This window comes from Panthera pardus, unplaced genomic scaffold, assembly GCF_024362965.1.
Source record: "Panthera pardus isolate Hobbes unplaced genomic scaffold, ASM2436296v1 HiC_scaffold_2, whole genome shotgun sequence".
NCBI classification, from domain to species: Eukaryota; Metazoa; Chordata; class Mammalia; order Carnivora; family Felidae; genus Panthera; species Panthera pardus.
The window spans coordinates 98,965,137-98,976,337 of record NW_026526765.1 but is presented as its reverse complement, the minus strand read 5'-3'; the positions used below and the strand labels follow the sequence as shown (position 1 = coordinate 98,976,337).

General features: G+C 36.2%; 1 protein-coding gene across 4 annotated transcripts in view; it reads right to left on the bottom strand.

The window, feature by feature from the left end:
* Positions 1-230: 230 nt before the first annotated feature.
* Positions 231-11,201, bottom strand: part of POC5 (POC5 centriolar protein) — a 45,356-nt gene continuing 34,385 nt past the window's right edge. For all 4 annotated transcript variants that reach the window (XM_019462982.2, XM_019462981.2, XM_019462983.2 and 1 more), the window contains 3 exons: positions 10,127-10,401; positions 3,383-3,559; positions 231-380 (listed from right to left, as the gene is read on the bottom strand). In XM_019462982.2, coding sequence (XP_019318527.2) covers positions 237-380; positions 3,383-3,559; positions 10,127-10,401 — 596 coding nt within the window. In that variant the 3' untranslated portion in view covers positions 231-236. The remainder of the gene's footprint in view (positions 381-3,382; positions 3,560-10,126; positions 10,402-11,201) is intronic.

Below are 11,201 nucleotides of genomic sequence, written 5' to 3'. Positions count from 1 at the left end.
TCATTTTTAAGTTAAAAAATTTTTACTTAATTGTTTAAATTAAAAAAATAACATTAAAATAATCCTACATATAGTTACAAAGGATGGTGTGGCTTTGAAAAAGCCTCTTGGAGTTCTGAAAAGATGAACAGGATGTATCCATGATGTTCTAAGAAGATGAAATTTTAAAAACTAGAGACTTCTAATCCTTGGTATAACCAGATGAATTAAAAGGTCTCAATATGTGCATATTCATTTTAGTCAACCACTTTTATGGAATGAATGCTTGTGAGAGACTGGGTGTGAGTTGACCTGGTTCCGAGGGATCTAGAAGCTGAGGTACTACTTTCAGGATGAATCGTCCGGGGATATTTTGCAGCAGCAGCTTGAGGAATGGTTTGCTGAAAAGGTAAAAACCTGCTTTAACAATCCCACAAAATGACACACATTAAATACCATTGCATTATATATAATTTAACCAAACAAACATTTGTTAAGCACCCGGTAGATACATACAATAAGCTGGTGAAGCAGCCATTAAAACAAACAATTAAGGACCAAACAGTGGTCCTTAATCCATAAGTTACACTGATGTGCTCAATACCCTCTGATCAGCTTGTATTCCATAGGATCACACAGGAGCCATGGGAGTCATTCCTCAAAGAGGACTCAAGTGGAATCTTACAATGTGTACAGAGGCCAACTGTAGAAAGGGACTTTATGGTGTTTGGAAGAAGAGGCAGCCCCAAGCCCTCCTTTTATTCCAAGCAGTGTTCTCCTTCCTGTACCTGTTAACATGTGGAGTTCAATCAGGGAACATGGGAAAGCTCTGAGGAATCCTGTCTGGTCCTTGTTTCAAATCACAGTAAAGCAGATCTCTCCTATTTCAACCCGGTTCACCTGGGAGCTGACTAAACCTTTATGATCATACAAGAGGAGCTCTTTCCAGAGGCCTGGTGCTCCTTAATGTGGATAACTTTCTATACAAAGAAATAACTAGATGCTGAAGACACACATTGAGAGGATACCCATACTATCTCAGAACTCAAGGAAACATCTTGGACCTAAGCACTGACGTAACAGAGTCAGTGCACAACTGACTTCATCTAAGCATAGAATACGTACAGGTACATAATATGTATGTAAGTACACATTACGTGTATACACATGTGTAAAATGTACAAGGATTTTCTATATTATACTGGATACAGCTTCTCAGTAGACTTGTTACCCGGTTCTTGGTCCACATCACTGAACAGTACATGGAGATTCCTAGTAGGGTCTTCTACTTAGAAAAGTCATCTTAAAATCCTCGAAGTAAAATTATATACATTTGATCAAAACATTCATTATGTATTTTAAAAACCCTATGATGCAGCTTTTACTTAAAAAGAAAATGAGTGAAAACTCTTAAAGGTCTTCATGACAGATTCTAAGAGCTCCTCTAGAGAAATTTCCCATCTTAAAGGTATTTTATATAAATGTTTCTTTGTACTTAAGTGGGTAGTCATTACAGATGGGGGAGATTCTTCCAACTAGTATGAAAATTTAGTTGCTAACCACCTAATCTGACCCTGTTAAAAGAACAATTTTTCCTTGGGGAGGATGGGAAAAAGGGAATGTAGAAACAGATTCACCTTACCACTGGTTTCATGATCTATAAAAATGGCAGAAAATGAAGTAGCACTAGGAACAAGCAATTATCCAGCAGGTGGGGCTAAAGTGTCAGAAATCTGACTAGTTGTTTATTAGTAATAACTGTTTCTAGTAGTTACAGGTCTTGATTGGGGGATAAAAGGAAAAATAGTACAGAGGACTACCACAGGTCTATTACATAATCCTACTTAGGTAATAATGGAAGCAGTTTATGGCTGTTTCCTTCATGAGCAATTACTGGAGAAGTACTATACATAGTGAATCAGCAAAGGGCAGCTGGGGAGGTAAATCTCAGAAACGGGTTTTAAGACTATTTCCTTGTTCTGTTTTTTTTTTTTTTTTTTTTCCTGTAGAATATGAATTCCTGTCAGTACAAAAACAAAAGGCTGCCTAAATTAAAAGTAAGCATATATGTGATTTCTTTACACCTTCTTTACCATACAAATGAACAGTCCCTCTCCCTCTCTATGCACATATGTGCTGAGAAAAACAGAAATGAGTTTTCTCTTTTCGTTTCTGATAACTGATCCTCATATATTCAAAACTATATTGGGAGGTCGCCTAAGGACTTTCAGAGTCTTTGCAGCCTGTGAAGGCTAAGACCCCTATCCACCCTCCATATCCTTATTTGGACTTAATGCCTCTGCCTCAGTCTTCCACTTCATTACCATCATTCTCTACCCGAGGCTAAATTTAATGGATCAAGCTTCCCTTGATTTAATCATCTGGCAGCCATCTACTGCCTGGAAAATAAAGGATGTAACATCATTCCGTATATATTTTCGCTAAAACTTTGATACATTAAGTAGACAGTGTTGTCTAACACTGAAAATTTATGTTAGGTGACTTTCTCTTTTAAAATCAATTGTTCCTATTTAAGGATGTGAACTTTTAACTCTCAAAATTTAAATTTTTTGCAACAATTGTCGATTTATATGTATCCCATGTACCTTTCTCTAGTAATTTTTATTAAGTTAAATTCGCTTTTGGTTTTACAGTTTATAAAGTGCCTTTATATATCTCATTCAATTTTCACATTGTCTCAGTTAATCCTGAAACCAGAAAATAACTTTAGGAGCTACGTACCCTTAACACTCCCACTTTACACAAGAGGAAGTGGAGGCTCAAATATTTTACTTGATTTGTGTATGATCACAAAGGCAGTAGGTAGCAAAAGTGAGGCACTAATTCAGGCTTTTTGTTTATTTTTGTTTAAATTCTAGGCATTTTCCTTTATATTACATGAATCTAGTGCAATCTGAATTTTTTTCCACACTACAAATATGCTGACAGTTGTACTGAAAAAGGGAAGAAGACTTAAAAAAAAAAAAAAAGGAACAAAAATTAAAGACTATAAAAATGGAAGTGTTTCTTATAATCAAATACCTGCTACATGAACAGGAGGTAATGAGTAAGTAAATAGTTTTTGTCTCTTGTTTTAAATTAACGAGAAATCATTTATATATTTCTTTTGGCCACCAACACAGTGGATTATTTTTTGTATTGATAATTTTTACACTGTTGAGAAGAAACAATGTTTCTGAAATTAATTTCCTAAAAGAGGAAAGGCAGATTTAGACCAGGTTTGATGATTCTAAGTACATAAAGACTGTAATAATAAGAGGTAGAACAAGTAACAGTCATCATGAATTCTGATCTTCTCAACACGTAATTTAAGTGTTGATTAGTCTATAAACTCTCAGGAAAAAAGATTTTTTGATTAAGATCATCAAATATGTGTACTCACCACTGTGACTGGATGATGCTTTTCCACAACAACTGAGCTCATGGGAGGAGAAACTCCCATTATAGCTAAGCTGCTACTAATTCGGTTTTTTGAGGCAAAATCACATCTCCCTGTGATCCGGGCTGTAATTGTTTTTCCAGCTTTCTGTTGTGCAGATGTCACAATTCTGGGCACATACTAAAAAAACAAAGAAACATCCAGGTGGTACAAAATCATGGCAAAATATATAGTACTTTTTGCTTGTTTAACTGATGAAGAAAATACAAAGGCACTTAAAAAATAACTGTATATTTAACCAACTTTAACATGGAAAAAATAAAACAATGAGACAAAAGGCAAGATACAGAACCATGCACCCCAAAACATCTCTTTATGACTCTGGTGTACCAACCATTTTATAAACTTTTGTAAACTTTAAAAAAACTCTTTATTCTGAAACAATTATAGACTCATAGGAAATTGCAGAGATAGTAATAGAGAGGTCCTGTGTATTCCACACCATTTCCTGCAATGATTACATCTTACATAAATATAGTATAATTATGATGTCAAAGCCAGGAAGGTAACATGGGTATAATGCCTTGGTAGAGATCCGTGTCATTTTATTACATGTCTCCATTTCTGTAACTATCACTGCAGTCAAGACACAAAACCATTCTAGCACCACAGCAGTCTCCCTCCTGTGACACTTTTAGAGTCCTATCCATTTCCCTTCCTCAACTGCCCTAACCCTTGTCAACCATTATTCTGTTTTATGAACGCTTTTGATCCTTATGCATAATTAATATTACAGATACGCTTTTCACTACACATATGCTTTTGTGTTCTTCCTTTTTTCTGCAGAAAATGGGATGATCATATCAAAAGGTAATGTCAGCTTTTACAGCTTTTGTTACTTACTGCTGATGATACTCCAGAAAGATTCTTATTTGTAACACGAATAACATACACATGTACTCACTGTTTTTCATTATCAATTAATTATATTAGCTGCTCCTTTAAGTCTGAGGTGAAACCTAGTATTTGATTCAATTTGTGGTTCCTTATTAATGTTTCATATTTGCAATTCATTTTGTCAACTACCCAAATTCTTTAATTACTTGCCAGGAATGGGTATTTCTCTCAAAAATGTTTAATTAATCCTGATGAATATTAAGCTCATCTAATAATTACAGATACTTATCTAATAAATATTTTACCCACTTAATGTTATCTCACTTAGCTTTTTCTTTTAAAAAAATTTTTTTTAATGTTTATTTTTGAGACACACACACACACACACACACACAGTGTGAGCAGGGGAGGGGCAGAGAGAGACAGGGAGACACAGAATCCCAAGCAGGCTCCAGGCTCTGAACTGTCAGCACAGAGCCCGATGCAGGGCTCATACCCACAAACTGTGAGATCATGACCTGAACCAAAGTCGGATGCTTAACCGACTGAGCCACCCAGGCATCCCTCAGTTTTATTTTTCAGTGCACATAAATTTAAAAAATTATAGCTAATTTTGTTGTTAATTTCTTCCATAAGGTAATCAACAAACCTTCTTTAGGCAGCTGAGGTCATTATACTCTTCTAACATTTACTTATTTTGGTTTAACTTATTAAAACATTTGAAATTTCAGTGTGAATTATTAATCTAATTTTCCCTCTAACCATTTTTCCCCACACCATATTACTAAATAGTGATCTTTCCTCACTGTTATAGTCCATCTGAGGTATCGTTCATTGAGTTCTTCATATTATCTGCATCTAGCTGCAGATGGTCACGGCTGTATACTGAAACAGATGATAGTGGGTTCCATGAGAAATGTCTCTGGGAAAATTAAAATGGTAGAATATTGATGTGTCGGGAGAACTCTAGGAAAATAGCATTCAGTGAGGTTTGGAGAGTCTTTGGAGAGTTTGGAAAGACTTAATTACACTTGCACAGAAAACCAAGCAAAGGGAAAAACAAAGGAATACATTCCAGGAACAAAAAATTGTACCAGAAAGGAAATGTAGGCATAGTATACATTCGTAGCTTAGCTATATTTAAATAGTCATCATAAATATTAACTTAATGCAAAGTTTGGAATATCTACATTTAAATACAGAAAAAGGACAGGGTTAGGATAGTATTTAAAAAGGCCAATTCTTTCATCCATAATAATCAGTCAACAGGTAATACTGGATAATTGATGCATGTGGAAATAAAGATATGAGCATACTAGTCAGGAAATTAAAAGGTAAGTAGGAGAAAGAGCTAATAGAATTTAGGGAGAGGTATTTAGAGGACTGTTTCTCACTATAATACTTGTAGAAACTATTTGGCTATTTAATCTAAACTTTTACGGGTCTTATGAATTTAAGAAACTAAAACTCAGATACTAAAATATTTATAGTCATGTTTTTGTGGACTAAATTCATGCTTCTGACCTTAAGGAAACCTCATCCTATTTCTTATTAAAATAAGGTATAAAATATATTCTATAAAGTGCTGTATCTTAATATTAAAAACTATTTTAAAATGTAAAATATAAATTTAATTGCTGGTAAGAACATACTTTATGAAAAATTGCAACCTGAAGTACAATTGAGCTGGTAACCTTATTTGTGCCTAGTCACATTTGAAGGGTGTAAGCACTCCCATCCATAACAGCTGTTCCCACTCGGAGGCGGAAGGAATGTAAAAGAAACTGGACACGTTTTGACTGGGAGACGTTTGGAATGAGAAAACTACAGTAGTTGGAAGAATGCCCACAGCTGATAACCTTCACCCAACCAGTTGAGAACTGTTTTAAAATATCTTCAGTAAGATGAAAACATATACTCCAGTAAGGAAATAAAGACTTTAAAAAGAAACTTGTGTGCATTTACTTAAATTAATAATTGTCTTAACTGACTTGCATGTTTACCAAGTCAGCTTTTGGTTTTATTTTTTAGCTTTTTGTTTTCAAATGGTTTGTTCTGTAATCAGATTGCCTTACAAGTTTTGATAGATTCTTGCTTTACTTTACAAAAACTGAAATTGGAAATTACATAAAAAATAATCCACTGAATGTAGCTTATATAAAAGAGATGGCTTAATTACAGTCTAGGAACCCATAGTCAGTTTGGTCCCATGTTAAAAATTAGCAAATTAATACACACGTTTTAGCATAAAATAACACCTAAGATATGTATATATAACTTTTCAAAATTTCCTGCTTTAAATGACTTTTCTTTTTAATTAAAATAATTTTTTTAATGTTTATTTATTTTGAGAGCCAGAATGTGTGCACGAGTAGGGGAGGGGCAGAGAGAGAGGGAGAGAGAGAAAGAATCCCAGGAAGGCCCCTCACACTGTCAGCAGAGCCCAACATGGGGCTTGAACCCACAAACCGTGAGATCATGATCTGAGCTAAAACCAAAAGTCATATGCTTATCCGACTGAGCCACCCAGGCGCCCCAACTGACTTTAAAATATATATATATTTATTTATTTGGGGGACAGCGCAAGCTGGGGAGGGGCACAGAGGATCCAAAGCGGGCTCTGCGCTGACAGTCTGACAGCAGTGAGCACAATGTGGGGCCTGAATTCACAAACCACTAAATCATGATGACCTGAGGCCAAAGTCAGACGCTCAACTGACTGAGCCACCCAGATGTCTCCCCCCACCCACGACACACACCTTTTTTTAACTGACTTTTTGACTCCATGACCAAACTTACTGGTCCCAGTCAGGATGGATCTCATTAAATCTATCTAAGAGCTTAGTTGACTTAAAAAATGCTATAAAAATGGAAATGCTAGCATTTTATGCCCTATCAATAAAAGCAACAAAATCAAAAGGATTAAGAAAGAAAAGGGAAATGACCTATTTTTAAAACTTAATGTTTGTATCTTAATATTTGACATGGAGACAATGGTTGGTTAAGAAACAAGGCTCTGTGGCCAAACGGTCAAAGTCTGAATTCTGTCACTGATTGTGTCCACAGGCAACTCACTCACTCTCCAAACCTCAGTTTCCTCATTTATAGAATGAGGAGGGCAGTGACAAGTGCCTAATGATATCCTTTCACTTTCCATTCAGATGAAGAGGAAAGTTAAGAGAGAACCTTTACTAAAGAGTTTAAAAATCCAACTAAAACCCCTCAACTATTCCAACGGTGAGTCAGAAAAAGAAAAAAGGGTCACCTATTGTTCAAACTGGTGAACTGCAATAACTGCCTAATTGTTATTTCTTGACAAGTGCTTACCACCAGGAAATTCTGGTATTTTATTTAACATACTGAGGATGTCTGCAGAAAGGAAAGAATTTTACAGATGAAGGTGTTATTTTAGTAGGATGATAATCTTTCTTTTTCCAGTTGTCTGTTTTCCCAGTTCTCTGCAGTTTGTTCTCTGTTATACACCTCCTTTTAGCTACTGGAAATACCAAGAAGATTGGGAAAAAGTTTTGAATGTTCATAGGAAGCCTCTGTGATTAAAATGAAAAGAAAGATAACCAGGCCTGGATCATAGGTCTCTCCTTTCCCAGTCCCAACAATGATGGGTTCGCATTAGAGAAGTTACCCAACTAATATACTTGTTCCTAGTTTTGTTATTATGGTTCTTTTCAAAAACAAGAGGACACATTTGAGGGGAATCTGAATCTGAGTATTATAATTACATAAGCAAGGAAGAAAACCAGCAGTATACTTACAGACTGATTTGCTTCTGATTTTCCTCTCCTCCAACCCTAAAGGCTATATTTATGCGAACAAAATTGAATGTGTATCTGTTTATCAAGGAGGATGTAGTTGGAAGGGCTGTCTACACTATATTGTGTTTTCAGGTTGCAAAGACTTCAAAATTATCTCAGGTGACCACACTGTTTCACAAAGTAACAAAAAAGGTGGTAAGCATACTCATTCATTCAGTTCTTCCCATATATATCCAGGTTTATATATAAATGCAAATGTACAAATGGTGTAGTCATATTTGAAGGGAATTTTGAAAAATCTAGCTCTGTGGGTTATCTGAATATGCAACATGAATGACAAACCAGAAATTTAAATAGACACTCACTGTGTTTACTTAAATGAGATCATCTGTATAGGATCACACTTCAAAATGTGTAATCATGAAAAATAAACACAGCTGAACATAAGTCAGAGTTGAATTTTAGTGTCTTATTTCTAAGTCAAAACTCCCTCACACATTCAAAATTTTCTTAACAGCTATATTTTTTTCACCTCTTTGAATCAAGAGCAGACATAATAGCAGATCTCAACATATTTTTCCCCACAGTCAGTAGCTTCCACAAGGCAGAAATTCAAGTCAGCTGGAATATTCAAGATGACCAATTGGCTGGCTGAATGAATGCCTACAGAGCGCTGTCCAGGGTAATGGCACCTTTGGATGGGGAACTATACAACATAAAACCTATTCTGCGATCTTCTGTACTCTCAGGAAAATGGTAAGGGCCAGGGAGGAGGAGGACACAAGCAAATCAGAATCCTCTCAGGAACTTTATCATACTAGACATGCCTTTGTGCCTAAGCCAAGCCAGAGTACGGAAGAAGGACACAGTGTTTTTAAAAAGCCCTATAGAAGTAAGTCCATGGGGCGCCTGGGTGGCTCGGTCGGTTGAGCGTCCGACTTCGGCTCAGGTCATGATCTCACGGTCCGTGGGTTCGAGCCCCACGTCGGGCTCTGTGCTGACAGCTCAGAGCCTGGAGCCTGTTTCGGATTCTGTGTCTCTCTCTCTCTGTGACCCTCCCCCGTTCATGCTCTGTCTCTGTCTCAAAAATAAACGTTAAAAAAAAAAAAAAAAAAAAAAGTCCAGTTGTATCCCTACTCCCCTCACTATGGAGAATCACTCTTTGAATAACACAGGTTTAATAAGAAGAAGGTGAGGAGTCAGAACCCTGATGTACTTTGTGTTAACTCTTCTATATTAATTAGCTTGATCAATTCCCCTTCAGGCAAGTTCTCACACAAATATTCCATCCCCATTCAGTAGTTCCACACTGTATGTACTTCTCTTAAAAGTAGCTAAGTGACTCTAGGAGAAATTATTCCTATCTTTATTCCAATTATGAATTAAAAATGAGAACCTAATCCAATCAAGATGGAGTAACTACAGAGTAGTGTTAATGATATATATGCATCGAGGAAAAGGGAAAGGTATAGCTGAATACAAAATATACAAAAGAGCCAGTAATCTTCTAAGCCCTTGAAAAATACCCAGGAGAGTTCCCTTCAAAATAGATTAAAAAGCCTGTCATCTTCTCTTTTTCAAATCTATTTTTCCTGAATAGTTCTTGAAAAAACGTGAAATGACAAAGTTATTTTTAATTATCACTACTATAATAGAAGTTTCAGCTATTATTTTCATTATAAATTGTTTAACAAAATTTTTTTAATGTTTATTTTTGAGAGAAAGAGAGAGACAGAATGCGAGTGGAGGAGGGACAGAGAGAGAGGGAGACACAGAATCGGAGGCAGCCTCCAGGCTCTGGGCTGTCAGCACAGAGACCAACGAGGGGTTCAAACTCATGAACTGTGAGATCATGACCTGAGCCGAAGTTGGATGCTCAACTAACTGAGCCACCCAGGGGCCCCTTCATTATAAATTGTTTTAGCCACTTTGTATATTAAATATTTTCTATGGCTTGGCCTAAATACCATACAGACTTTTCCTCCATGGGAAAACATGTTCTAAGTTAAAAATATCCAATATACAGTCGGGTTTTCAGCTGTTTTCCCACTCGGGCACCTGCATTAACTGTACTAACCATTTCTTCTGGTCCAGCAGTGGCTGCAGATCCAGCACCCAGAGTTGAGGTAACAGGAAGGTGAGCAGAGGAAGCAGAAGCAGCCCCGGCAGAAGTGATGGAAGCAGCAGAGGGAAATGTGGCAGCACAGGCTGCTCCCATGGCGGCTGCTGGTGGGGATGGTGGCGGCACAATCAGTGAGGGCATCGGAGGGGCCAAAGGATCCAAATGAGCAGAATGTTCTTTTCCTTGAACACCAGGACCATACTCTTCTTTTTTATTTGTGAAGTCTGTCCCTATCAATCACAAATTAATTCCATTAAACTTCTTACAAGTTAAGATGACCTTTATGCCCCCAACAACGAAAATACATAGTAGCTAAAATTTAGTTCTAAAGAAGATGTAGAAATTTGTCATGTATTGCATACAATGCTTAACTAACACAGTTTATCATTATTAACTGTTTCGTGTCAGCATTAACCACTAAAGACTTCAGACCATTTCCTTCAATATGTGAAAGCTGAAGATTTGCTCTTATGTCAAAGATAAAAATATGTACTCTGCTATGATGTCAGCTGAGTAAAGTATATTGCCAAAACAGCCATCATAATAATATGTGACCATATTATTTATGTCCTTCTGCATTATTTCATACAACTGTCCTGATAAATGGCCTCGTATTTAGATCTTCAGAATTGTTTTCTGATAACACTATACCCTTTTATTTCCATTTATTGCTACTATCCAAACAAAATCAATGTATTTTTTTTTTTAAGTTTATTTATTTATTTTGAGAGAGAGAATCCCAAGCAGGCTCTGCACGGTCAGCGTGGAGCCCCATGTGGGGCTCAAACTCACAGACTGTGAGATCATGACCTGAGCCGAAATCAAGAGTCAGTCGCTCAACCAGAGCTACCCAGGTACCCTAAAATTCAATGTTTTAAATTTGATTTTTCAGCAAAAAATAATAAATCAATAAGTAACACTAAAATTTTTACTTTTAACATTGTAGACAAAATTGATTCTTCCAAAGAGATTTATATAAATCATGAATTAAAAATATATTTGTACACTTAACTAATTTTACTGATATTCT